We start from the raw sequence: 24,095 nt of genomic DNA, 5'->3' as shown, positions 1-24,095 counted from the left end.
TTAAACAGTTTAAAATCAGTTAACATTCCACTGCTTTAAATTGGGAAGCTTGGGTACTTTTGCCTCTCACATTAAACCAGTGGTTGGATTAATTATTTATGTAGTAATTAAAGCATCAATATCACTCCTAATTAATTGTTTTTATCAAAAATATTTTCCATAAGTTATAGGCTAATGCATAATACTTTCAATAATATAAGTAAACAGGAAATCATCACCCTTTAACAATATTTATCATTTCCATTTAAAACTACCAACAGCATTGTAAGAAGCATAAAAAAATGATGCCGAAATGTGGGCAGTCAATCAAATTTACAGGAAACCTATTGGATGACATTACTAGTGTGATTGAAATGGATTTGTATTATACATATATGTATTTTGAAATAGCAATTACATTGATTTTAGTTTCAATGCATAAAATACCCTCAGAAATTTTATAACATTACCAGATACATGTAGTAATCTACAGTGGTGGGTGTGAGGAGTGGGGATACATATGGAGGGTACGGGGGGGGGGGGGCACGCCTCTCCCTCGCGTGGGCACCTTTGTTGCTAAACATTGCAGAACCACAATTGCAACTTTTATATATCATATATGATGACATTGTCTTGTATACATATATGTGTATGATCACTTTGATTGAAACTTTCTTTAACTGTGCCTGTGACTTGATTTGGTATTTTTTATTATGATAAAATTAAAGGGAACTGAAGATATATTTTGTGTGCCATCATGCTAGAACAGCCTCTGACTGACTGAGGCCATTTTCCAATTCGCGATTATTCACCCTTTGTGCACTTTTCGATCGTCAACTTACGGATGTGACGACAGCAAGGGTGGATCCAATTGGCGAGGGCGCAAGGGAACGAAGGGTAAGTGAACAAGGGAACGCGGATGCTCCCTTGTTCACGTGTCTTCGTGGGAAGTGGACGTGAAAATGGCGGCAATGGAAAACTCAGAAATCTTGAACTGGAGTTTTAAGTAATTTTGTGTTTATTTTGTGAGCTCTTTTACGTAGTATTATATCGGCATTGTGAATTCTTGCTCTTCACATGCAAAAATATAAGTATAAAGGTGAAATTGATGCTTAAATCAACCACCAGATGTCCTAACACTACCCTGTGCGTCACATTTCGTTGATGTCAATAGTTCGCATTATTTCCATTCACACTTTATGGCGCCAGTAGAGCATTAGTAAGGGAGCAGGGTGCAAGGGAGAAGGGAACAAGGGAGTGAGTGCATACTACGTGGATTGGAAAACGGCCTGAGTACCTGCAAGATATCTTATGGCAAGCATACATATGCTGCTGTCTGCTGGCAATAGATGCTGGCAATAATTTCAAACAGTATAAGGCACACACACGTGTGTGACTTACCCTCATGTATACTTATTTCAAATATACTTTCTCTTCTGCCCATCTCTGTGTAGATGCTGCATATTTTTCACATTCCCTATGATGCTCCATAATGGCTGTTGAGAGTCTATTTGATTTTCCCTAATCTTAATGTTCCATGCTTGATGTTTTAATTGACCTTGCCTATTGTACCTTATATGGGCATCTGATCTTGCCTCCAGGATTTTTTCAGCTTCAATGGCTGCAGACAGAAAATAGTTTGTATAGAAAACATGGTGCATGTCCTTTAACTCCTGGCAAATTATTATTCTGAGGTTACTTGGATTTTGTTTGCTGCAAGAGAAATAGATAAAATGCTGGGCTCATGCAGAAGTAGGTGCACAATAGACATGTTATCTATCATTCATAAAAATTCATATCTCATGATGTACAGGAGTTCTTATTCATGAATATCTCAGAAGAAATTTTTGTGTGACATTTTTTACTAAAGACTTAACAATTATGTGCATTTTTTCACGTGAAAGTATTTAATGTAGTGGCAAGGCATTCGCACCATGCTCCCTTCTTGAAGCCTTAAAATACAATTATGGATTTATACACACATAGTTAGTGTATCAGAATGCAGTCTCCCATAGACAGGGCAAGTTTTCATTCTTGACTCTTGACTCCGGCTCACCAATATCTATTTTTAGGGCAACTATTAATGCATGAGAAAAATTAAATCTTCCAGAATGTAACGTACATATGTACGTTAAACAATGTTGGAAATTCTTTTTTGAGCCTCTTTTTTAGTAGGTAAGGTAAGGCTGTTCACGTAGGCTGTTCAAAAATTAATAAAAAGTTAGAAATAAAAAATAGATGGAGTGAAAAAAAGAAATTTTGATGCATTTTGAAGATAAACTTGTATGCTACTTTTCTTCATAAATTTTATAAACCATTTTATTAGTCATTAAAATTAATCCTATCCACTTGAATTTATTTTCTGAATATCATGCTCCTATCCTCTATTTATTTTTTGTGTTGTTCTTTTTAAATGGAATGGTAGGTAATGAAGTGATATTTTATAGTTTGTAATCAATGTAGAACATTGAAGTAAAAAGGGATTATTATTTCATGTTGTAAAGTACCTATCTAGTTAAATACATCGAGAGCACAACTATCGCTACTCGTATAAAATCAATTTTTTACTTCCAATGGATCATAAATATGTAATATGAATATTTTTCATGTAATATATTTCATGAAATATGAGTTCTTCATGTGCATTATGGATATTTTAACATTTTTAAACTTCCAAAATATCTATGTTGTTCCCCTAAATAGTGCTAAAATGATGAAAATCAGTTGGAGAGCTACACTTGTCATTACACGATTTGGCATCAGAAGTTCATGATGAGCTAGACTTGTCATTTTAGCACAAGAGTTAATGTGTAAGAGCCAATATTCTTCATCAATATGCAGGATTGACCTGAAAAAGATGTTGCCTTGCTTCCATCATGTTTTTCTTGGTGGAATTACCCTCAGCTGTGTATTGTCATTTTTACACTGCATGTGCTTATGCTTATCTTTGGCATGTGTTGCTGACTCAACCTGTTTAGTGGCCGGAATTGTCCTGTGTGCTCACTTTCAGATGCTGGTCATCTTTTCCAGTTTTGATCCAAATCCTCTGGAGCGGCATACGGTGTGGACCGTGATAATTGGTGGTTACGTCTACTGGACATCGTTCAATGCTGTCAACCAGACCATGGTCCAAAGATACTTAACCCTTTCATCATTAAAAGAGGCACGAAAGTTAGTCTTTATTTAAATTAATTTGTAAATGGTGAGAATTTTGTGTAGGATTTGATTGGAGGTTTCCATGGATTTGGTTAAAATTTCTCTGCATCTTTGTGGGTATTTATCTGCATGTTTGAAGATAATTCTATATTGATAAAAATTGGCTCTCAATGAATTTGGGAATCGTGAAGCACCAGAGGATGACAAAGAACCAGTAATTTTGCTTTTCCAGAGTAGACAAAGATGTTACTTCTTAGTAGGCTTTAGTGGCATAGTTATATGCTCTTATTGTCAATTATCTCTGTCAGTGGCGTAGTGAGGGGAGAGGTCCGGACCCCCAAAATATAAAAACACAATTTCTACCCTTCATAAAAGAAAACAAAATATTGAAAAATCATACATTTGCTAAAGATTTCTTTTACAAATGAAATTGTTTCAATTATAAAAAGTATTAAAATCAGTTGAAAACCCTCTACCCGGGGATCGGGTTGGTGTGGTGGCTAGAGTGTTGGCGTCCCACCCGGCGGGCCCGGGTTCAAATCCCGGCAGCGGCAGAGAATTTTCAGAGACTGCACGATCCCAGCTTGAATGTTGAGTGGAGGACATTTCAAGCGCAGCACTTCGTCCGTCGGATGGGACGTCAAGCCGTGGTCCCCTTGGAGCCTTTCGTTAAGAGCAGGCTAATGCCGTCGCTGGGTTTCTCTCCACCCTTCCTTCCCTACCCTTCCCTCATGGCACAAATGACCTCAGCTGTCGGTCGCCTCCTCCAAATACCATACCATACCACACTCTCTACCCTGTTTTTAAAAAAATTTCCACCCTGGTTTCAGATCCCCCTCAAAAGAAATTCTTGGCTACGCCACTGAACTCTGTGTTACAGAGCTTATTTTTCAATTAAGAATTTGTAAATTAAGTGCTCCAATAAAGTTTACATGGCATAGTAATCAATCAATCCAAAGAATCATTGACTGATGGAGAGTTAATAAGTTCATGTGTTAAAGTATTTTGCGAAAGTGTTCATTTAAGTAAGGAGCTGTAAGAGGCCAGGGTTTCCAGGGGCAATTCAGGGCCCCATTGGGAATTCTCTCCCACCCACCCTAGCCGACTCTCCCCTGAATATATTTACACGTGTCCTGTGAATAAGCGCATTGATTTCTCTGATGAGGAGGGACTTTGTAGTATTTTTTATGTTTCCCCTCACATTCTTGCTCTTCAGCCTATTCACCTTGTGAGTCAATAAAAGTTGCAATTGATAAGATATGAAGTGAAACACTTTGCATTTTCCACATAAAAAATTTATTACACTAGAGTCGACATGTTTTGCTGCACTGCAGCATTATCAAGGCTAAACCAAGAAATTAACCATACCATACGTATATAAACCATACCATTGTGTATATATATTGGTATGGTTAATTTCTTGGTTTAGTCTTGATAATGCTGCAGTGCAGCAAAACATGTCGACTCTAGTGTAATAAATTTTTTATGTGGAAAGTGCAAAGTGTTTCACTTCATATCTCATAATGGATCTCCACAAAGTATCTGCCTCATCTATCCAATTGCAATTGATAAATTGACTATTGCAATGGATAACAAAAATTTTGTGTGCGCACAAAATATTTGTTATCCATTGCAATAGTCAATTTAAGTTCATGTTTCAGGAAATATTTGCTCAATCCAGGATAATCAACTTAGTATTTAAAAAAATGTAATGTTGCCGTGGATGTTTGTGTATTAGTTGAATGACATTTTTATAGTCGCATGGCATGATGTTAAGTGGTGAAAAGATTGAACTCTGTCCTTGTTTGAGTGCGTCCACCAATGCAAATGGTCAACATTTTTAAATTTCTAGTGATAATATAAATTCCAGTATCGTGCTTCTCACCTCATAAGTGTACAATTTCACAATGAGTGCGCATACTTGTCTCTTATCTGTTACCTCCAGTATAAATAGAGATGCTCATTCTTTTTTAGGCGCTCTAATTAGGATCCATGACCTTGCCTTTTAAAGTAAAGTAAAATTGTTTTCAATTAAAATGTAACAGAGGATTTAAAATTTTTTGATGGTTTCTGTCTTAATCTTTGTTAACTTTCAGTAAATTTTTTAGAAATTAGAACCTCCAAAGTCTGGAGAACATTTTCTCCGCTGTTGATATTAAATGATGTTGAAATTGATGTAGCCATCTGAATGCCCTTATGCTTGCTTATTTCTCACAAAATATCATTACTTTGCAGATCGATGATCTACTTTACTTTCGGAATTTTTTTGTTCGTGTCTTTTTGCTGCCTCTCTGGGCTACTAATTTATTCTACGTATCACAACTGTGATCCTTTGAAAGCAAAGGTATGTAGAATGTGTTTCTCATTATTTTTCTTTTCTAAAGGGCAGAAGGCATGGCAAGAGGTGTTGCAGGTACAAATTTGGATATCTCATCCAGTCTTGGTCTGAATTTGATTAAAAGAGGTTCAGTGAAGATCGATAATCTGGAATATTGTCGAAGAGTATTCCAGGATTACGATTCTTCCAGTGTTTGCGTCACTTTTCTTTCAGTGGGCTTTTCAGCTTAGTTCACACTAGCCATAATAACTGTGTGATAAAGGGAAAAAATAGCTCATTACCCAATGTAATTGAATGTCATTTGGGAACTCTACAGGAGAATGTCAACTCCTCCGAAATGGCTGGATCGATTCCTATGAAATTTGGTGTGTATGTTTGGTAGTACTGAGAATATGTTGTCAACCATTTTTCATTCTTCTCCAGGGTCCATGAGGCCCTGGAATGGGCCCTGAGTCATTTCCATAAGAAATATGTGTAAACTTTGTTTTTAATGACTTTTGCGTATTTATATTAGTGATAATGATGGCATTTGACACCATTGGAAAGACAAAAGAATTCGCATTCTTATTCTTGCAATTGAATTTTGTCATCCGTGTGATTTACGGTGAATTTAGAAAAAAACATCCAAAAAATCTGAAATTTTAGCGTTATTGGCTTACTGTCCTCTTGACAATGGTCGGTATTGTGTATGTCATTTGAAATCTCTTTTTGTCACCATAAATTATGAATGGCATGTTCCAAGGAGATGTATTACTACCACAAATGCCTATTATTCCATTAGATGTGCCAATAGAATACAAACGGGTTCAATTTCCAATTATGTCTTTTTGTGGCTTTGAGGCACACAGTGTTCTTCATACAGACAATTGTACGTGGCATTTTCACACGTTGGTAAACAATCCAGTTTGTTTGTTTTGGCTAAAGATAGATTTAATAAAAATTAAAAATATCGTACACTTCATTGAACTAAGAGGCTGATAATGTTTTTTTTTAATAGTCATAATTTTTGATAGAGATGTCATTTGAAATTTATTGATTACTAGCAGACCACCCGGTATTGCTCGGGAAGTATAGTACCCAGAGAAGTGAGAAACTTGGAACTGGGAATTCATGTGGTCTCATGACAGGATTTTTAGGTTTAAGAACAAAGCAGATCTGATGATTGTATACATATATAACTGCAAACAATGGAAACAATGAGATCTGTTTATCACACATGGGATTAACTTATGCGTACCCCATGAAAAAAGTTTTGCACCAAGAGTAGAATCCTTTTAGTTATGTTTTACCTGACCATGTCAAGGGCTTTGTCTACCCAGCAGGATTAGCAACCACGGAAGTTGCATGACGTGACGTAGCTACTGGTAATGAAATAAGAATGCAAAGGACAAGTTGGACAAAACCAAAAGCACTACGTGATTTGGGAGCATGAGATGCACTTGTGAACTAACTTTGGTTGGCAAACAGATATCTTCTTTTATATATATGTATAAAAGATAATAAAAGTCCAGTGAATTAAAAAAATGAATGTTTACTTTTTTGTATACGTCAATATCGTTCACAGCATCTTCCTCTTTCAGTCATATACCACATCCCCACACGCTTACAGTAAGTTAGTTATTTTTTATTTGACCACCAAAATATTTACTAGAAATAATTTATATGGCAAAACAACGTTTGCCAGGTCAGCTAGTAAGAAAATATAAATAGCATTGTAATAAGTTTATGTATTTTGAATTTAAGATCATGATTGGTCTTTGATATCCATTGTTTGTTATCCTGCAATACGAATTAATTTGTTTGCTCTCTCGCCATCGAGAAAAATGGTCAATGTTATAAGGAACACCCTGATATATTACATATAACCTAACAATAATGAATTAATTTTAGCAATAATAAATTCTTATTATGTACTATTTAATTATATCAGTATATATCTATTATATTTAAAAAAATAATTAATTTTTTCTATGTATATTATTTCGATTTCTATGTACGTTTATTTTGGGAGCTGAAATAATGTGCTGAGAATAATGTAAATGCTTAAAAATTAAAAAAAAAAGCATTCATTGGTTGTGTCTAAATCTTCTTTTTGGAATAGTAATGTGCATAGATTATAAAATATGAGTTTCAGTCAATTACAAGATGATGAATTCTAGAAAAGTTAATGAACAATATTTTTACAGTAAAATAAATCAGTCACTTCTATTTTTCCTGGGGAAAATTTATCTCGTTGAGTTTGTTATGCAATAGGGTGATGTTATTGTTGCTTCACTTTTCCAAATTAAAAATATAATGTCTTAATGAAAGAATTTTGCTGTCTTTCCCATAGCTGATTGATTCTGGAGATCAATTACTTCCTCTCTACGTAATGCACACAGCCCATCATATCTTTGGGTTCCCTGGCCTTTTCATTGCCGGGGTCTTTAGTGCTGCACTCAGGTAAAGATCTTTCTTGATGTTTGCATACGCTTGGATGGCTGAATTGTGGATGGATCAATATTATGTCCTTATGTTCCTCTTTTTTTCAGCTCTCTGTCCACTGTTATGAACTCAACAACATGTGTGGTCATGAAGGACTTGTTGGATTCATATTTCCAAGTAAAATTCAAAAGTACTGGGATAGTGGCGTTGTTGGCTCGAGGACTAATCATATTTTTGGGATTGATTGCTATTGGAGGCATATACATTGTTTCTAAATTGGGAGGCATTCTTCAGGTAGGTTAATTTCCTATTCCTAACCTGTATTTTATCGTTAGCATTTTAATGGTAGTTTTGATCCGCACAAGTTACACAGTGAATAGATCAGTCCTCAAACATTTCAAAGAAAATGCTGTTCAATTGGCTCAATCCTAAAAAATTTCCAAGAAAATACTGTTTTTATCATTGATGTATGTTCTGTATTTACTATAATACAACTCTTAGTATGCACAAAGGTTAAGAAAAGACTTAGCTGTTTCACAAAATAAAATATATTTGCGACCGGTTTCGATACAGCATATCATCATCGGGCCAGATGATGATACACTGTATCGAAACCGGTCGCAAATATATTTTATTTTGTGAAACAGCTAAGTCTTTTCTTCTTAATCTTTGTGCATCATGAAGGAGTTTCACCATGTTACGCCAACCACCATCGCACAACTCTTAGTAATATAAATGGGTGTTGAATGGTTTACACTGTGGATAGATCAGTCCTTGAACATTTCAAAGAAAATACTGTTTTTATCTTTGGTACATGTTATGTATGTAATATAATACAACTCTTAGTAATTGAAATGGGTGTTGTAATATACAATATGTACATAAAATAATATACAATATAACTATGAAGCTTCATGCCAACGAAGTTACAGTGTCTCCCACAGTGACAAAAAACGGGAAAAGTTTTTCAATCTCACCTCAAAAATATCAATTCACATTGCGATGAATAATTTTCCCTTCAAACAAATTAAGCTTTTTCTGCATGTTTAGCCTTTGTGAAATTGTTTTTTTCCTGGGATATAAGCTTTCAAACTGGAGTTGCTTAAATTTTGAAACAAGCCGTTAGAATTATTGGTTAGGTTTATTTTCGTAGTATACAATACAGAAACTATTTTTGTTAACTTAAAAACTTCTTTAGTACGTATATGTAACCTGATAATGATAGCTGTATATTCTCCTCTTGTAGGTTGCGTACACAATCAGTGCAGTTGCTGCTGGAACATCATTTGGTGTATTTACTTTGGGAATAACTTGTCCATTCGCTAATACCAAGGTAATTGGCCCATCAGTGATTATACATTTTCTTCATTATTACCTTTGATGTTATTTTATATATAGGAATGGGCATAAAACTTTTTAATAAATTGCCTGCTGATCTTAAAAATGTTAATGATGATATTTTGTTTATAAATAAGTTGAAAAAACTCTTACTAAGAAAAACGTATTATTCAGTTGAGGAATATCTGGATGATGCTCTTTAACACTTTGGGTGCTGGGTCGTTTTCACCAGGTCTATCCCTCAGTGCTAGCGTAGCTATCAGTTCTGACGGCTCTCACAATGCACGACTTTGGAGAAAAAAAAATATGAAGGCATATTCTATATAGTGCCATTCGAGCAAACTAAAAGATTTCATCTATGAATCCGTGAAGTACGAGCGGCATAATTTGGAGGTGGGAGCCGTTACAATGTGTACAATATGCGTGTCGTAATATTACGCCGCTCGCAATTATCTCATGACCACATGCAGCGTAATATTACACCGTTAGCACTCAAAGTGTTAATGTAAATACGTTTATAGGGTAATATACTGTTTGTTATGTTGGTATCTATATGTATTTATATATTGTATGACTTGATGTGCCTTATAACTGGGACATTATTTAATGTACAAGATCGCTGGGAAAATAAAATACTAATAATAATATCTTCTGCTCTGAAGCTAAGGCCTCTGGGGGCATTTACTTATCCCATTTCTTCAAAAGTTCATCTTTTGTTAATTATATAGGTAAATAACAAGTATTGACATCAGTGATAGTTTTAATTTCAGCTAAAGGTTATATTCCCATCAACTGGTCGTTGACTTGTATTATAAAAGTACTGCATGAATATCTCCTGGGGGGAGTTGAAATATGATATTGTGAAAACATTGTACATAAATGTTTAAAAGAAAAAAAGAATTCATTGGTTGCCTCTAAATTTTATTTTTGGATAGTAATTTAGATGTGCGTATATTGTAAAATATTAGTTTCAGCCAATTATGTACTAGATGGGGAATTCAAGAAAAGTAAATTAATATTTTTTTAAACAGCAAAATTTATCAATTTTAGGAAAAGGAATGGAGTAAGGGCTTGGATCAGAGTTGGGGTAAGAGTGTATATCAGGAAAATTTTATACAGAAAGTCAATCCATTTTTTGGTATTTCTTATTTATGTCAGTTATCATTAATAATGTTTGTAATTAATTTTTTTTAGAATTGATAGTGAAGGAGTAGAAACATTGTGTGATGTATACTAAAGGTACCAAATAGATACCATAATTGATACACAATGTGGATATAAACAAAGCTTGCAGTAGCTAACAGTGAGTGCCATTAAGGTTTGCTCATGTCAATAAATAAGGAAGATGGGGACAGTTTGTTAAGGTGCAAGATCTTAAGTATAACTTAAACACTGTTTTGCTGAATTAGTATATAATACATAATAAAGGGATAACAGTTTTAGAATGGAATTTTAGGACTGAAATATTTTTTCCCATTGTTTCCAAAAATTATGCAAATATGTACTCAACTTTTATGACACTACAAGTCTAATGTAATGTCATAACTTAAGAAGTCAAGGTGAATGTCCACCCATACAGAAATTTTTTGCTCTAATGGGTCAATGAATGTTTCATATGTGTGTACAGTATATTTTTTGTGTGTAACGTCAGACTCTTGACTTGCTTGGTAAAATTGAAGTAAAATAAAATTTATTATTAAGTATTGTTATTACTTCTGGTTTGGAATAACATTCATTTCTTCACTGTAATTTGTACAGGGTGCCCTGGCTGGAGGAATGGCTGCCATTGTGCTCATGTCTTGGTGCTGCATTGGGCAGCAGATTTCTGTAGCATCGGGGCGGATTCCCCTGCATACACTGCCAATTTTGATGGACGCTTGCCCAGTCATGGCACCGCTGAACTCATCAGCTTTTGATTCAGTCCATCAAGAGGTGCTAAGTGCGACACAGAGTGATGAAGAGCCTGAGTGAGTAAAATCCTCCTCTTACGAGCTGAACACGTTCAAAAATTGTGTATTGTAAGTGGCGGCTGTCGTATTTCTCCCTTCATTTCCATTCCCCCCCCAAAGTCAGCATTTTCTCCTTTCCTTTCGTTTCTCACGTTCCCCACCACCCATCCCCTTCGGCCATAGGAAGTGCTTGCATGACCATATTAGGTAAGACATGCTGTGAACGTGATCTTGCTATGCACCCAAGCCTATATCTGAAATGCTGACAAGTGGGAGACGATGGTGCGGTACTCCGTCGGCATGGGTATGTCAATGAAGTGAGAATAAGCGTGATTGTGCCAGACATGAGTTCTTCCGTATAATATTCCAAACCCTGCCGCGTGAACGGCGGTGAAATATACAAGAATTGCCATGAGAAAAAATTCCCCTGGACCGGGAATCGAACCACGCGTTGCCATCCTTGATGGACCGCGAGGGCCTAACACCTAGTACCATGAGCCTCGGTATAATTGCCATGGGAATTAAAGAACCTGGATAGCGTAGTGGTCTGCGCAGTGGCCCGGAAAGCCAAAGGTCCGTGGTTCGATTCCCGGTCCAGGGGAATTTTTTCTCATGGCAATTCTTGTATATGAGTTCTTCCTTTTTTCTGTGCGACTTTTCCTATCCTTCTCCGGCGGACGATGAGAGAGCCATTTACTGCACACGGCGACTTACAGTATTTTATCACCCAACTGGTGTCAAGCCTTTAGTGCCATTTTGAAGGGACTAACAAGTTTGAGCTCATGATTTCACTGGTTTAAAATGTTCACTCTTGGCCTCTGTTATAACAGGGTTCCCACTCAACTGTGAAAACCTTAAAACCGTGAATAAGCCGTGAATTTCGTCTATCGTGAAAAAACCTGGAAATAGCCGTGAATTTCGCCATAAAACCTTAGAAATCTCTCGAAATTGATTGTAGAAGTACGATAGATGGAATTAAAGAAAAATCGATGTATATTTCGATCATGTTTCAAGGCCGAGTCACGTGCAGATACTGTCCACACATTTAACTGCACACGTGTATTCGAAAGCGCAACTATTAACACACTCAATGCGGATGCCTTGAATTCAAGGCATCCTGCGCTAGCCTAGGACGCGGATGCCTTGAATACAAGGCATCGGTCCCGTTGGGTTTCTCGGCCCGCCATCTGCCTCCGCGTCTTCTACTAGACCCTGCAATTGTGCCCAGCGTCTCAGTGTGTCTTCTCCTGTGACTGGATACAAGTCGTTTGCTTGCAGCAGATTTTTTGCCTTCTTTTTATTATAATATATTTATTATAATTTTATTATAATATTTAATATTTTCGTTGTTAATAGTGCAAATTTTAATAATTTTGAACTATGTATGATTGTATACGATTAAAGAAGACACAATATCTGATATTATTGCAAAATATTTTTTCCGCGTGGCGGTGTGTTATGATAAATTTTCTCAGCATTGAGTGTGTTAATTGGTCCGTGTGCCATGACAGCACATTGACCTTAAGCCTGCGATTGGAAGACGTTAACCCTGGCAAAAAATCAAGCACTTCTTCACTTCCCTGCCACCCTGCTCTCTCCATTTTCCCACTCACACCCTTTAGCGGGATATGAATTTTGCTAGCGATAGGTGACGTCATAAGCTGCATTGCTGTCATTGCTGCATTTGCATTCAAGGCATGTGTTGTGTTTGTTTCATTTGTAGTTAACGTGCGGCCGATGATTGTTACGTGATCAATATTTCTGCGTACAGGCATCCCCCGAGTTACGTATGTCTCGACTTACGTAAATCCGTACTTACGTAAGCGATAACCGTATTTCAAATGATTACGTTAATTTTCGAATGCGAGCGCGAAGAAGTATATATTCGCTTGTACAACCTATGGTAGAAAAAATATCGAATAGTTATAGAGTTTTTTACGTGCTAAAAATAACAAAGTGATCCATTTTTGTCATTCCTCGAAGGAAATTTCGTTAATTTCTGTAGAAAAATCGCTTATAAATCCCAAGTCAATAATCAACGTGAAAATTTGCAGTTCTAGCGATGGATGTGGTGGCGTATGTGGTTGCGCTCATTCCTGTACGATACAACTTGTTATACAGCAATCTCTGAAGCGCCAACGCAAAGGTTCGACTTACGTAAATTTCGACTTACGCATAGTCTGCCGGAACGCATCTCTTACGTAACTCGGGGGATGCCTGTAAATGCCTTATTTAAAAACCGTGAATTTGATGACATTTAGACCGTGAAAACCTGGAAAAAAAACCGTGAATTTTATAATGTAGTATACCCTGTATAAGCACCTCCCATCTGTTTCCTCATCCTATTTGAGACTCAAATCATCGATGGCACTGCTGAAGATACTGATGCTATTTTCCATTATGGCCGACGCGTCATAGATATTGGTGTGATGATAACATTGCTGTAATAAGAGGAATCATTGAGCCATTGCAAAAAAAATAAAGTAGAGAATGTCTACGAAGACATGAACTGAAAGGCCATATGCATAAGTATGAATGCGCAAAATAATAAAAAACAATTTTATATTAAAATATTTATAAACGTCAACAAACTATACTTGGCATTTACATATATTTGGTTGTGAACGCATGCTTTCTGTTTAAAATAAATTTTGCTACATGTTTCTACAAGTCCATAAATAGCGCCTTGGCAATTTTATGTGGATTTAATCCATCCCCCTTTCTATATAAAGCCACGCCATCATTTTTTGTCAAAAATGTCATACCAGTTCCCAACCGAAACCAACCCAGCCTGACTTCATTTATTGCTGTTTAAACCTTCAGTAGGCATGTGCGCCCACATTCATGTGCCATTTTTCTAACGATGGCATCATATATGTGTGATTTTCAGTAGCTGCAGATTATTTAGTCCTCATAAACCTCACATGCCGTATTTATCTGCATATAGTCCCTCCTTTTTTTTCCAAAAATGTCAAAATAGCTATATTAAAGCTTGTTTTTTTAAATTTTTCCCCTAAACAGGCCTGATAAAAATAAATTTTGCTACATGCTTCAAAAAATCTGTAAATAGGCCTTGCCCACCATTAATCTTTCTGCATGTTTTTGAGGATAGTAGAAATGTAGTCTTCATATCACCGCGTCCATAATGACACTGCTTAAATACCTAATCACCATTATGATGAAAAAAAAATTTTATCACGCCCATGTTTGCTGCAGTTAAAACTATTGAAATATGTGTCGCCACATGATCAAAATGAAGACTACAAAATATACTGCCATGACGAAGCCTCAAACCCTGGCTCACCTCTAGACCAACCAACCCATCTGTATGGTGCAGCGTTATTTTGGGATTATGTAGCGCTTGTTAAAAACACCCCTCAAAAATTAATTAATTACAGACCAACTAAGGCCCATTCAATGGAACCAATATCAATTCAGAGATTTTTTCGCCATTCCGAATGCCATAAAAAATAGGGCATTGAAAAGGGCGGAGCAAGGTACGTGGTCTCTCCTTGTCAGTTGCGTAGCCAGGAATTTTGTTCAGGGGTGGTCCGAAACCAGGGGCTAAAAGTTTTTAAAAACAGGGTACTAAGAAGAGGGTTTTAAACTAATTTTGACACCTTTCACAATGGAAAAAACTTCATTTGTCAAAGAAATCTTTTGTAAATCCATGATTTTTTAATATTTTGTTTTCTTTGATGAAGGAAAATTATAGTGTTTTTATATTTTGGGGTGGGTCGGGACCCCCCGGGTACCCTACCCTGAGATATACTGTCGTGTCCAGACTTCACGGTGCCCTCAACAGAAATGGAGAGATCGACCCGAGGTAAGTCGACTCTCTGATAAGGGTTCTTAGGTACTTAGGATTGAAATCCAAGTGATGCTAGTGGGAAAGAGACTTTTATTTGATAAAAATGGCAGTCTCCAGAACCCTGGAGAAGCATAGCCTTCAGTAGAGCGAGCTAGGTCTCTTCCCGTGAGGTCCATGGATCCACGGGTTTATATACTCTGATTCTTAGAGAGGAGGGAGAGGACCAGTGCATGTTTCTGAGGGAGGGGAAAGATAGAGAGCTTCTCCCAAAATGGGCTTTTAAGGTTGCACCTGGAGCAAGCCAGCTGCCATCACCATTCTAAAGCGGTGAGAGTGCCGCATTTATGTATCTCCCTTCTAAAACAGTTGAGAGTGGCCTATTGCAGCCACTCTATGGCTCGTGTAGACGTAATGCATATGGATCATCTAGACGTAATGCATGACAATACAAACACAAGCCCTGGCTATGCCACTGGTTCCACTATTATTATAAATGTGTTCCCTTGTGACAAAAAGTTCACTAAAAAAATAAAAAAGTCCAAATTTATTGCTTGTACATTTTTTTTACAAAAATGTTGAAAAATTAAGGAAATAAAAAAAATTAAATTGAGTCACTAGAGTGACCCGAGCACCCGACTGCATAGCAACATTTAACTTGTCCACTGAAGGGTCCATTGTCCATTTTTCCCCTAGTAATAACAAGAAATTCATATCTAGTTCACTGTCATACATGCATATTTACATATCACCCTTTTCCTTTCTCCCCTCAGCTCTGAGGTTTTTATGCTGTATCGATTGTCGTACTTGTATCTGTCGTCCTTGGGGCTGATCTCGGTCATGGTGGTGGGCTCCCTTGTGAGCCTGTGCACCGGAATGACTGATGTGAGCAAGCTGAACGCGAACCTGTTTGCCCCACCCGTGCGACGATGGTTGCTACGCAGAAGGAAAGCGATGCAAGAGGCGGAGCCTGGTATGAGTCATTTTTCCCCATGATCCAATAGCTACACACTGTAGTACCTTCATAAATGAAAGAGATCTTGCAAGTTCGGTTTGGAAACTCAATTCCCTACACTATGCATCGCTTTCACATCGTTTCAGATAGTATTTTTTCATGCACACTTGAAAATGCACATGAAAAAACATCAAAGTGTGCCATTTAGTGAAGTGAATTAAGTTTCTAAATGGAACCTGCTTGATATATTTCATTTATGATGTTATGCTTCCAACACATTATCATGGAGACCTTTTGAAACCACATTCACTGCAATAATACATATGTACAATGTAAATACCACAAGCACACAAATACTCAATTTGCAAGGTTTATAATACTCTTTTGCAAATTTAGTTATGTATTAGATCTTATAGCGTATGATGTATATATACGAGAGTTGTACCAAAAGTAAGGTTTCCATATTTTTTACAAATAAAAAAATTGTTACTTGTTATTAATTTTCACATTGTTGAAAAGCTTACACTTTTGCCAATTTTTCAACGTAGTCTCCATTTTTTTTTGACACACTTTTGAAGGTAGTGCTCCAGCTTTTATATTCCTAAGTTGAAGAAGTCTCCCGCCAACCCGTTGAGGAAGCCTGTGACCTCATCATTCATCATCCCTCTTGAAGCATTTGCCACCTAAGTGTTTTGTTTCGGGGGTGTAATAGAACACCCACGTTTCATCTCCCGTGATGATAGACTTCAGCGACTTCTCCTTGTTGATTCCCCCCTCAAAATGTTGAAGAAATTTGCGAACGAGGTCAAGGCTTTGCTTCTTGTGTCCATCAGCCTGCATCCGGGGGACCCAGCGAGCATACATCTTGTAATAACCCAACGTTTCTGTTAAAGTTCTCTCAATTGTGCTGTTGGAAGGCTCAGGAATGCATTCAGCAAGTTCATGGACAGTGAGCCTCCGATCTTTGAGCATCTCATCATTAATCTTCTGGACAATCGCACCCAAAACCGGAGGTCTTCCACTCCATTCTTCATGGTAAACTTCCGTGTTGCCCTCAGCAAAAGCCCTGTACCATTTACGGACTTGCTGAGCAGACCAGTGGTGCACAGAGGGGGGGGGTTTGGGGGATAACACCACTCCCCCAGAGCTCAGAAATTTTTTAAAGTTTAATCCATTTTATTTAATTGGATTAATATTACTTACAGAATAGTGTAAATATTAATAAAGTATCCCTTCGAAAGCCGTAAAACTCACCATTTAGAATCCTTTATCTTGAAAATTTTCTTAAGGAGTGCCCCCGCACCTCCCACTTACCCTGGCAGGTATTCCACACCCCCAGACACCGCATTAGTAGTTGTGCCTAAACCCCTCCCCCTGGCCTTAATAGGGTGGTTTCCTTCATCAAAGAAACCGAAAGGCATTGATTGCGATTCGTTACCCACCACTAGTGTATTCATAATATACAAATTATTTTGTTTTAGAAATACCGGGTTAGACGAATGGCAATGGTCCATGTTTATCCTCATTTGAAAAGGGCCAGATTGGCGCCCATGCGATGCCACTCCACGTGACGTCACAGGGACCTAGTTTCTATAGGAGAAGATAGGAGTTATGCGTCGTCTGAGGTTACCATTGCATGCATGAGGCGCAGAGCTCAGGGAAACATGTCTTAACAATCACTTATTAAAACTGGTTAAGGTCGGAAAGTTTTCCTCGTTTGATAAGTTATTAACAATCCTTATTTAAGCCAAGCGCTACCAGCCAGCAGGGTACTAGGCTAGCCGCTAGCAGCCTGCGTTGTATCAGCGCTAAGCCTCGCCTCAAGGTCACCTCGCAGGGCGGGAGGGGGAACCAGAAATACGTCACGCGGAGAGACTTCCCGACATTCATACTTAAGCGTCGCGTTTTCGCGCGCTTGAAAATTTTCACTTTTCATTTAATCGCGAAAAATAGATATCGTCATTTAAAAATCTAAAAGCATGAAATACGTACTCCAGGAGTAATAATCTTTCGATTTAGGCAATAAAAAAATAATAGGAAACCACCCTATTCCTAGCTGTGCCCCTGGAGCGGACATGCACTCTTCACCATAAAATTCAGTCAGTTGCCGATGAATCTTTATGGGCAATATATTCGTTACCTGGAGAAATCAGATTACTGCTCGATCCTCACACTTGGCGGGAACGAGGATCAACACTTTCATTGTTGACTCGAGAGTAGGGGAACCACTGCACACGGCACAGTTGTGGGATTTAGCCTAGAACCTTCCCTCAACATTGTAGCTCATTGGGAACCTTACTTTTTGTACAACCCTCTTATATGTATGCATGTAATTTGATGTTGGTTTTAGAATGACCCTGCTGAAACCAGTATATAATAGCTTTTGAACACTACACTGTTTAAGTGAAATGTTTTATTACGGGCTGAGACTGAGACTAGATGTCAGGAACCAAACAAAAATTGGAGTAGGCAAAACACTGGAATTCCTAAACTTTTATTCTTTATAATTTATCTTGATTTGAAAGGATTTTGTGAAAGATTGAAATGTTGACAGCAATTTTTCTATTTCAGAAAAAGAAAAGATAGACGAGGAAAATGATTTAGAATTGACATCACTTAGTGGAAGTGTGAGTCAGCAAAATGGTGGGAACCCTGTAGGCAACCGGTGGAAGGATCCTGAAAACAATGAATTGCTGTAGGAGAGGACCAGTGGGAGAGGCACTGCATCAAGCATGCTAACAGTTAGGTAAGTACATGCATTCTAGACTTTTTTAGCCATCTAAATTCATTTGATTTATTTTATTGTTGACTCCATGAAAATAGGGGGATCAGATTAATAATGAGTGCACATTTATTGCCACTACAATGGGGAGTTTCCTTCATCAAAGAAAACGAAAGGCATTGGTTGTGATTCATTATCCTCCATTAGTGTATTCATAATATACAAAGAATTTGGTTTTAGAAATCCTAGTTTAGACGAATGTTAATGGTCAATTTTAACCTCATTTGAAAAAGGCCAGATTGGCGGCCATGGGATGCCTCTCCACGTGACTTCACAGGGACCTAGATGCTATACGAGTAGTCAGTAGTTTTACATCGTCTGAGATTACCAATGCATGCATGCGGCACAGAGCTAAGGGAAACATCTCTTAATAATCACTTATTAAATTTGCCTAAGGTGAGAAAGTTTCCTTCATTTGATAGGGTATTAATAATCCTTATTTAAGCTAAGCGCTACCTGCTAGCAGCCTGCATCGTATCGGCGCTCATTGCCTCGCACCATGGTGGCCTCACGCAGCGACAGCCGGAACTAGAATGACAGCACACGGGCTTTTCCCAGCTTTCATACTTAGCCGTCGCATTTTCGCGTGCTTGAAATTTTTCACTTTTCTTTAAATTGCCAAAAATAAATACTGTCATTTAAAAATCTAAAAGTTTGAAATACGTACTCCAGGAGTAATAATCTTTCGATTGAGCCAATAAAAAACAGGAAACCACCCTATTGCCATGGGAAGAATTAGTTCCCTGGAACAAGAATCATGAAACCGACCATTTGGTGTTGTGAGCCTAAGTTTCTATCTAGGTTCCATGAATTCCTGTGGTTTGATTCCCAATTGAGTGGAAAGTTTTACAATGGTAATTATTGTGAATTTGAACACCATTGACATGGCAGGTTAGAAATGTACATATTACAAACCAAGGGTTGCAAAAGAAATGGTTTATTAATTTTTTAATTGATAGTCAGAAAAAAGCAGTAAAAGGTGAATTGTTTTATGTTATTGATTGTGCAAGGCTTGCCTAAAACTTTTGGATTGGCTGTAGTATTGTAATTTTTTCTTTCAGGGTGCCTTAGACGTCAGACTGCTGCTGTTACCTGAAATTCCATGTCCAGTTTGAGTAGTCAAATTACCAACTTCAAAGTAATGGGTGTATTTTGTACCTTGTTCTATTTATTGTGTACAATTAGTGCTAGCTCAATAATTTAGCACTGATTATGTTAGCATTTTATTTGGACTTTAAGGTCTTGCCAAAATATCAATTTTTTTAAACTTCATTTTATGAAATGTACCTATGTTTTGAAATATTTTGTATGTATCAAATTATGGAAGGCGTACTTACTGTCAAGTATATTGTTCTGTGATCGAATACTGCTAGTGCCCAAGTGTACAGATACAAGGGCCTGCAGCACAATATGTGGTTCGAGACTCTATTATACCACATATTAATGGTTGATATTGCTAATTCCATAGAGACTCCTATGTATAACTAAGTCAGTAACTGGTGGCCATAGTACCTCTGAGCCCAACTATGGTTGTGTAGTCAGTATAGAAGTTTTTGTAACCTATGTCTTACATAGCTATGTTCTCTCATTTAGGTGGATTACGTTGACCATTGATGAATTATCACTGTACTTCTTGCATATCATGACTTGGACATATAAATGAACCTCTGATAATATGAGCATTGAGTATTCAAAATCCCTCCATTGTAATGTTTATTGGGTAGATAATAATTCATCCTTGTGAGATTACTTACTTTGACTGTCAGTCTTCATTTATTCATGCTTGGCCAGACCTGGTAATCATGAAAGAAGATTCCTATACTTATCATTGGTCTGTTTCCTGTGTCATAAGCTTGGGTAAAACTTCATTGGTATTCTGTTTGCATGTCCCTCTGTCGACTGTGATTTCATAGCTATGGCAATGTTTTAGAGTTCAGTTTGTGTGATTCCATTATTGTATATCTGTTGTGTCCATGGTGTGAGCAATCACAAATTTCCTGACTAATATGGGCACTGCTCTAGAGGTCATCACTCAGGTTATTCCCATGAATGCTCATTCTTGCCATTAGGAGATAATTTTGAGAATGTCAGTTACCCTTCCTAATGGTTGAAGATCAGGCATCCATTCCCTATCATCTGAATCCTTCATCTAATTCCATTTAAAACATAAACACGTGGTACCTGATGATAACATTTGGGATGAAAATATTGTGGTTGTAACTTATAGCTGTAATCTGAAAACCTTTCTGTAACTTGTCAGTCACAAGGTTCCAACATTTTTAAAATTTGTAAAATAAATTTGAGAGGTACTGCTTGTGTTTAAAAATTGTAATGTGTCCTAATCAATGACAATAACAATGGTGGGTTCTACACCTTTCAAGGGCCTCCAAAATTGAGCAAAATTTTGCTCATTTATTTAGTGATATACCTGCAATGAATTATCTTGCAGTGCAAATGCTGCATACAAATAGTAATGTTAGAGATGTTTTTTACCCAGTTTATACTAGGGTCATTGTTGGTTATCCTAATTTTATTAAATGTTGATGTTTTACAAAATCTGGAACCTCCAAAGGAAAACCATAGTAACATTTAGGAAGCATTCATTCAGCTGTGACTTTTGACCGTAAATTCTAGGCTATTCATCCTTTAAAGTCAAAACTCTACATTCGGGAAATTTTAATTTTTAAAGGAATTGTGATATTATTCTGATTTTTCTCTGAGATTTTGATTTTATTTGGCATCACATATCAATTTATGCATTTATAAATTCACTAACTGAAAGTCGTTCATTGTATCTTGACTTATACCCTTATGCATGTTTTGGCCTTTTGGGTGTTCATTATCTGTGTTTTGTAAGTGAAAAGAATGAAATTTGATGAATTACTTTTGAATAAATTAAAGTGAGCATAAATTTTCATAACAAGTGAGCAAAAACTCGATTACGTCGGTACTGTTGTTGTTTCAGTTCAAATTTTAAAATCCTATTTTATTTGTCGCGCACTTACGTTTGGTATCCAGGATTTCTGACAAAGTTAATAAAAATTGGAACATGAATGTATTCTGGTGGGTTGCTATGTGTGCCTTTCGAGCCAATGTGAGTAGATTAAAGATGTTATAAATCATTAGCTTGCCTTTTGTATGGGATAAGTTGTGAGGAAGGTGGTGCCTGATTTATAATTTCTCCCGTTTATGATTTCAGTTCTTTCAGATAGCTATGAATTCAAGATCAGTGTATGCATCAGATTATGTCAGCCATTTTGCATTTCTCGGTATTGGTGTAACTTGACAAATCATCAGTTTGATCGACAGTGGCATAGCCAGGAGGGAGGGGGGTCTGGACCCCCCCAAAATATAAAAACACAATTATTTTCCTTCATAAAAGAAAATACACCAACGGATAAAGTTTGCCATTGCCGTCAGGTTCACCAATTGCATCACCAAGCCATTTTCTCAAAGCGAACTTCGGGATGGGTTTTACGTTTTTCACCCCGACAGTGGCTTTGTAAGCATGACCCTCGCCACATGTGCCACAGTGTGGACTTGTGTCGTCAACATCTTGTTCGGTAAAACCCATCTCGAAGTTAGCTTTGAGAAAATGGCTTGGTCGTGCAATAGGGTACTTTCCTTCATCAAAGAAAACTAAAGGCATTGATTGCGATTCGTTACCCACCATTAGTGTATTCATAATACACAAATTATTTGGTTTTAGAAATACCGGTTTAGACGAATGGCAATGGTCTATTTTTATCCTCATTTGAAAAGGGCCAGATTGGCGCCCATGCGATGCCACTCCACGTGACGTCACAGGGACCTAGTTTCTACGCGAGAGGATAGGAGTTTTACATCGTCTGAGGTTACCAATGCATGCATGAAGCACAGAGCTCAGGGAAACATGTCTTAATAATCACTTATTAAAACTGGCTAAGGTCGGAAAGTTTTCTTCGTTACTAAGGTATTAATAAACCTTTTTTAAGCCAAGCGCTACCAGATAGCATGGCACTACTAGCTACCCGTTAGCATTCTGCGTCGTAGCAGCGCTTAGAGCCTCGCCCAAGGTCACCTCACAAGGCGGGAGGGGGAACCAGAAATGCGTCACACGGACTTTTTCCCATCATTCCCACTTACGAGTCGCGTTTTTGCACGCTTGAAAATTTTCACTTTTCATTTAATTGCTAAAAATAGATATCGTCATTTAATAATCTAAAATTGTGAAATACGTACTCCAGGAGTAATAATCTTTCGATTTAGGCAATAAAAAAATAATAGGAAACCACCCTATTGGTTAACACTCCTGACAGGCTATTGGGAGGTCCAGGTTCAAATCCCGGCTAAGTCAAATATTTTTTCAGGGCAAACTTCATCCGTTGGTGTATTTAACTTTGCACCTGTGTGCATGACTGCGTGCAAAGTCACTTGTTCCTGCAGTGCTTTCATAAAAGAAAATAAAATATAGAAAAATCATGAATTTAAAATATATTTCATGAGCAAATGATTTTTTTTTATTATTAAAGGTGTTAAAATAAGTTTAAAAACCATAACTTTGTACCCTGTTTTTCAAACATTTTCCCCTATGATTTTGGACCTCCCCCGAACAAAATTCCTGGCTACGCCATTGTTGATCGAGTCAATGTCTTGCCATGAAATGACGAAGTTGCTGCAAGAGAAGTGGCTCACACTACACTGGAATAGATTTTGATAATTGAACTGATCTTGGAATTTTTTCATGACACTATACCTTTCCACCCCAAAAACTGTAATTTCACCATGTTTGTCAGCATTTACTTGTGTCACTATATGCATCTCAGACATTAGTTTAAATTTCAGCTTTCATTTTTGTACGTATGAGACTGGCATCACATCAATTCAAGTTATTTCTTAATTAAATATTCGAATTTAATTTCACTTAAAGAATGAATAAAATTTAAAAGTTCTTCCTTCAAAACCTAGGTAGAATGGAGGTCAAAAGTTTTTGGGGACCACCTTTCAGGGTTAAATGTTTTTACGAATGTGTTTCATTGTACCATGTACTCAAGCTTTTGCGTGTGAAAACAATGTGTGAGACTATCATTGATTCTATGTTCAAAAAGATTTTACTCATGGGAAATGAAGTGTGTAGCTGTGAAATAAAGAGCATATTCTCTTCTCACTCATCCACTAGTTTGAACTAAAATCACTACGGGAAAAATAATGTTCTGTTTTTGGTTGAGAGAATAAAAATAAATTTAAGATTCATGTGAATGGAGGTTAAAAATTAGCTATTGTTGTGGAATGTCTTCCCTTGAACATACATTTATAAATATTGCCATTGTGAGGAATTATGTGTCACAATATGAAGATTGTTGGCCATTGGAAGGACCAAACCAAGT

The 24,095-nt window shown here is 37.1% G+C and overlaps 1 protein-coding gene across 6 annotated transcripts in view; it reads left to right on the top strand.

Annotated features, from left to right (window-relative positions):
• The window catches only part of LOC124163547 (sodium-coupled monocarboxylate transporter 1), a 46,284-nt gene extending 24,430 nt beyond the window's left edge, over window positions 1–21,854 (top strand). For all 6 annotated transcript variants that reach the window (XM_046540524.1, XM_046540523.1, XM_046540520.1 and 3 more), the window contains 9 exons: window positions 3,010–3,150; window positions 5,371–5,479; window positions 7,806–7,915; window positions 8,005–8,191; window positions 9,144–9,230; window positions 10,994–11,202; window positions 15,766–15,965; window positions 18,519–18,693; window positions 19,791–21,854. In XM_046540524.1, the coding sequence (XP_046396480.1) occupies window positions 3,010–3,150; window positions 5,371–5,479; window positions 7,806–7,915; window positions 8,005–8,191; window positions 9,144–9,230; window positions 10,994–11,202; window positions 15,766–15,965; window positions 18,519–18,646 (1,171 nt within the window). In that variant the 3' untranslated portion in view covers window positions 18,647–18,693; window positions 19,791–21,854. The remainder of the gene's footprint in view (window positions 1–3,009; window positions 3,151–5,370; window positions 5,480–7,805; window positions 7,916–8,004; window positions 8,192–9,143; window positions 9,231–10,993; window positions 11,203–15,765; window positions 15,966–18,518; window positions 18,694–19,790) is intronic.
• Window positions 21,855–24,095: the final 2,241 nt, after the last annotated feature.

This window comes from Ischnura elegans, chromosome 8, assembly GCF_921293095.1.
Source record: "Ischnura elegans chromosome 8, ioIscEleg1.1, whole genome shotgun sequence".
NCBI classification, from domain to species: domain Eukaryota; kingdom Metazoa; phylum Arthropoda; class Insecta; order Odonata; family Coenagrionidae; genus Ischnura; species Ischnura elegans.
This window is presented reverse-complemented; position numbering and strand designations above follow the sequence as displayed.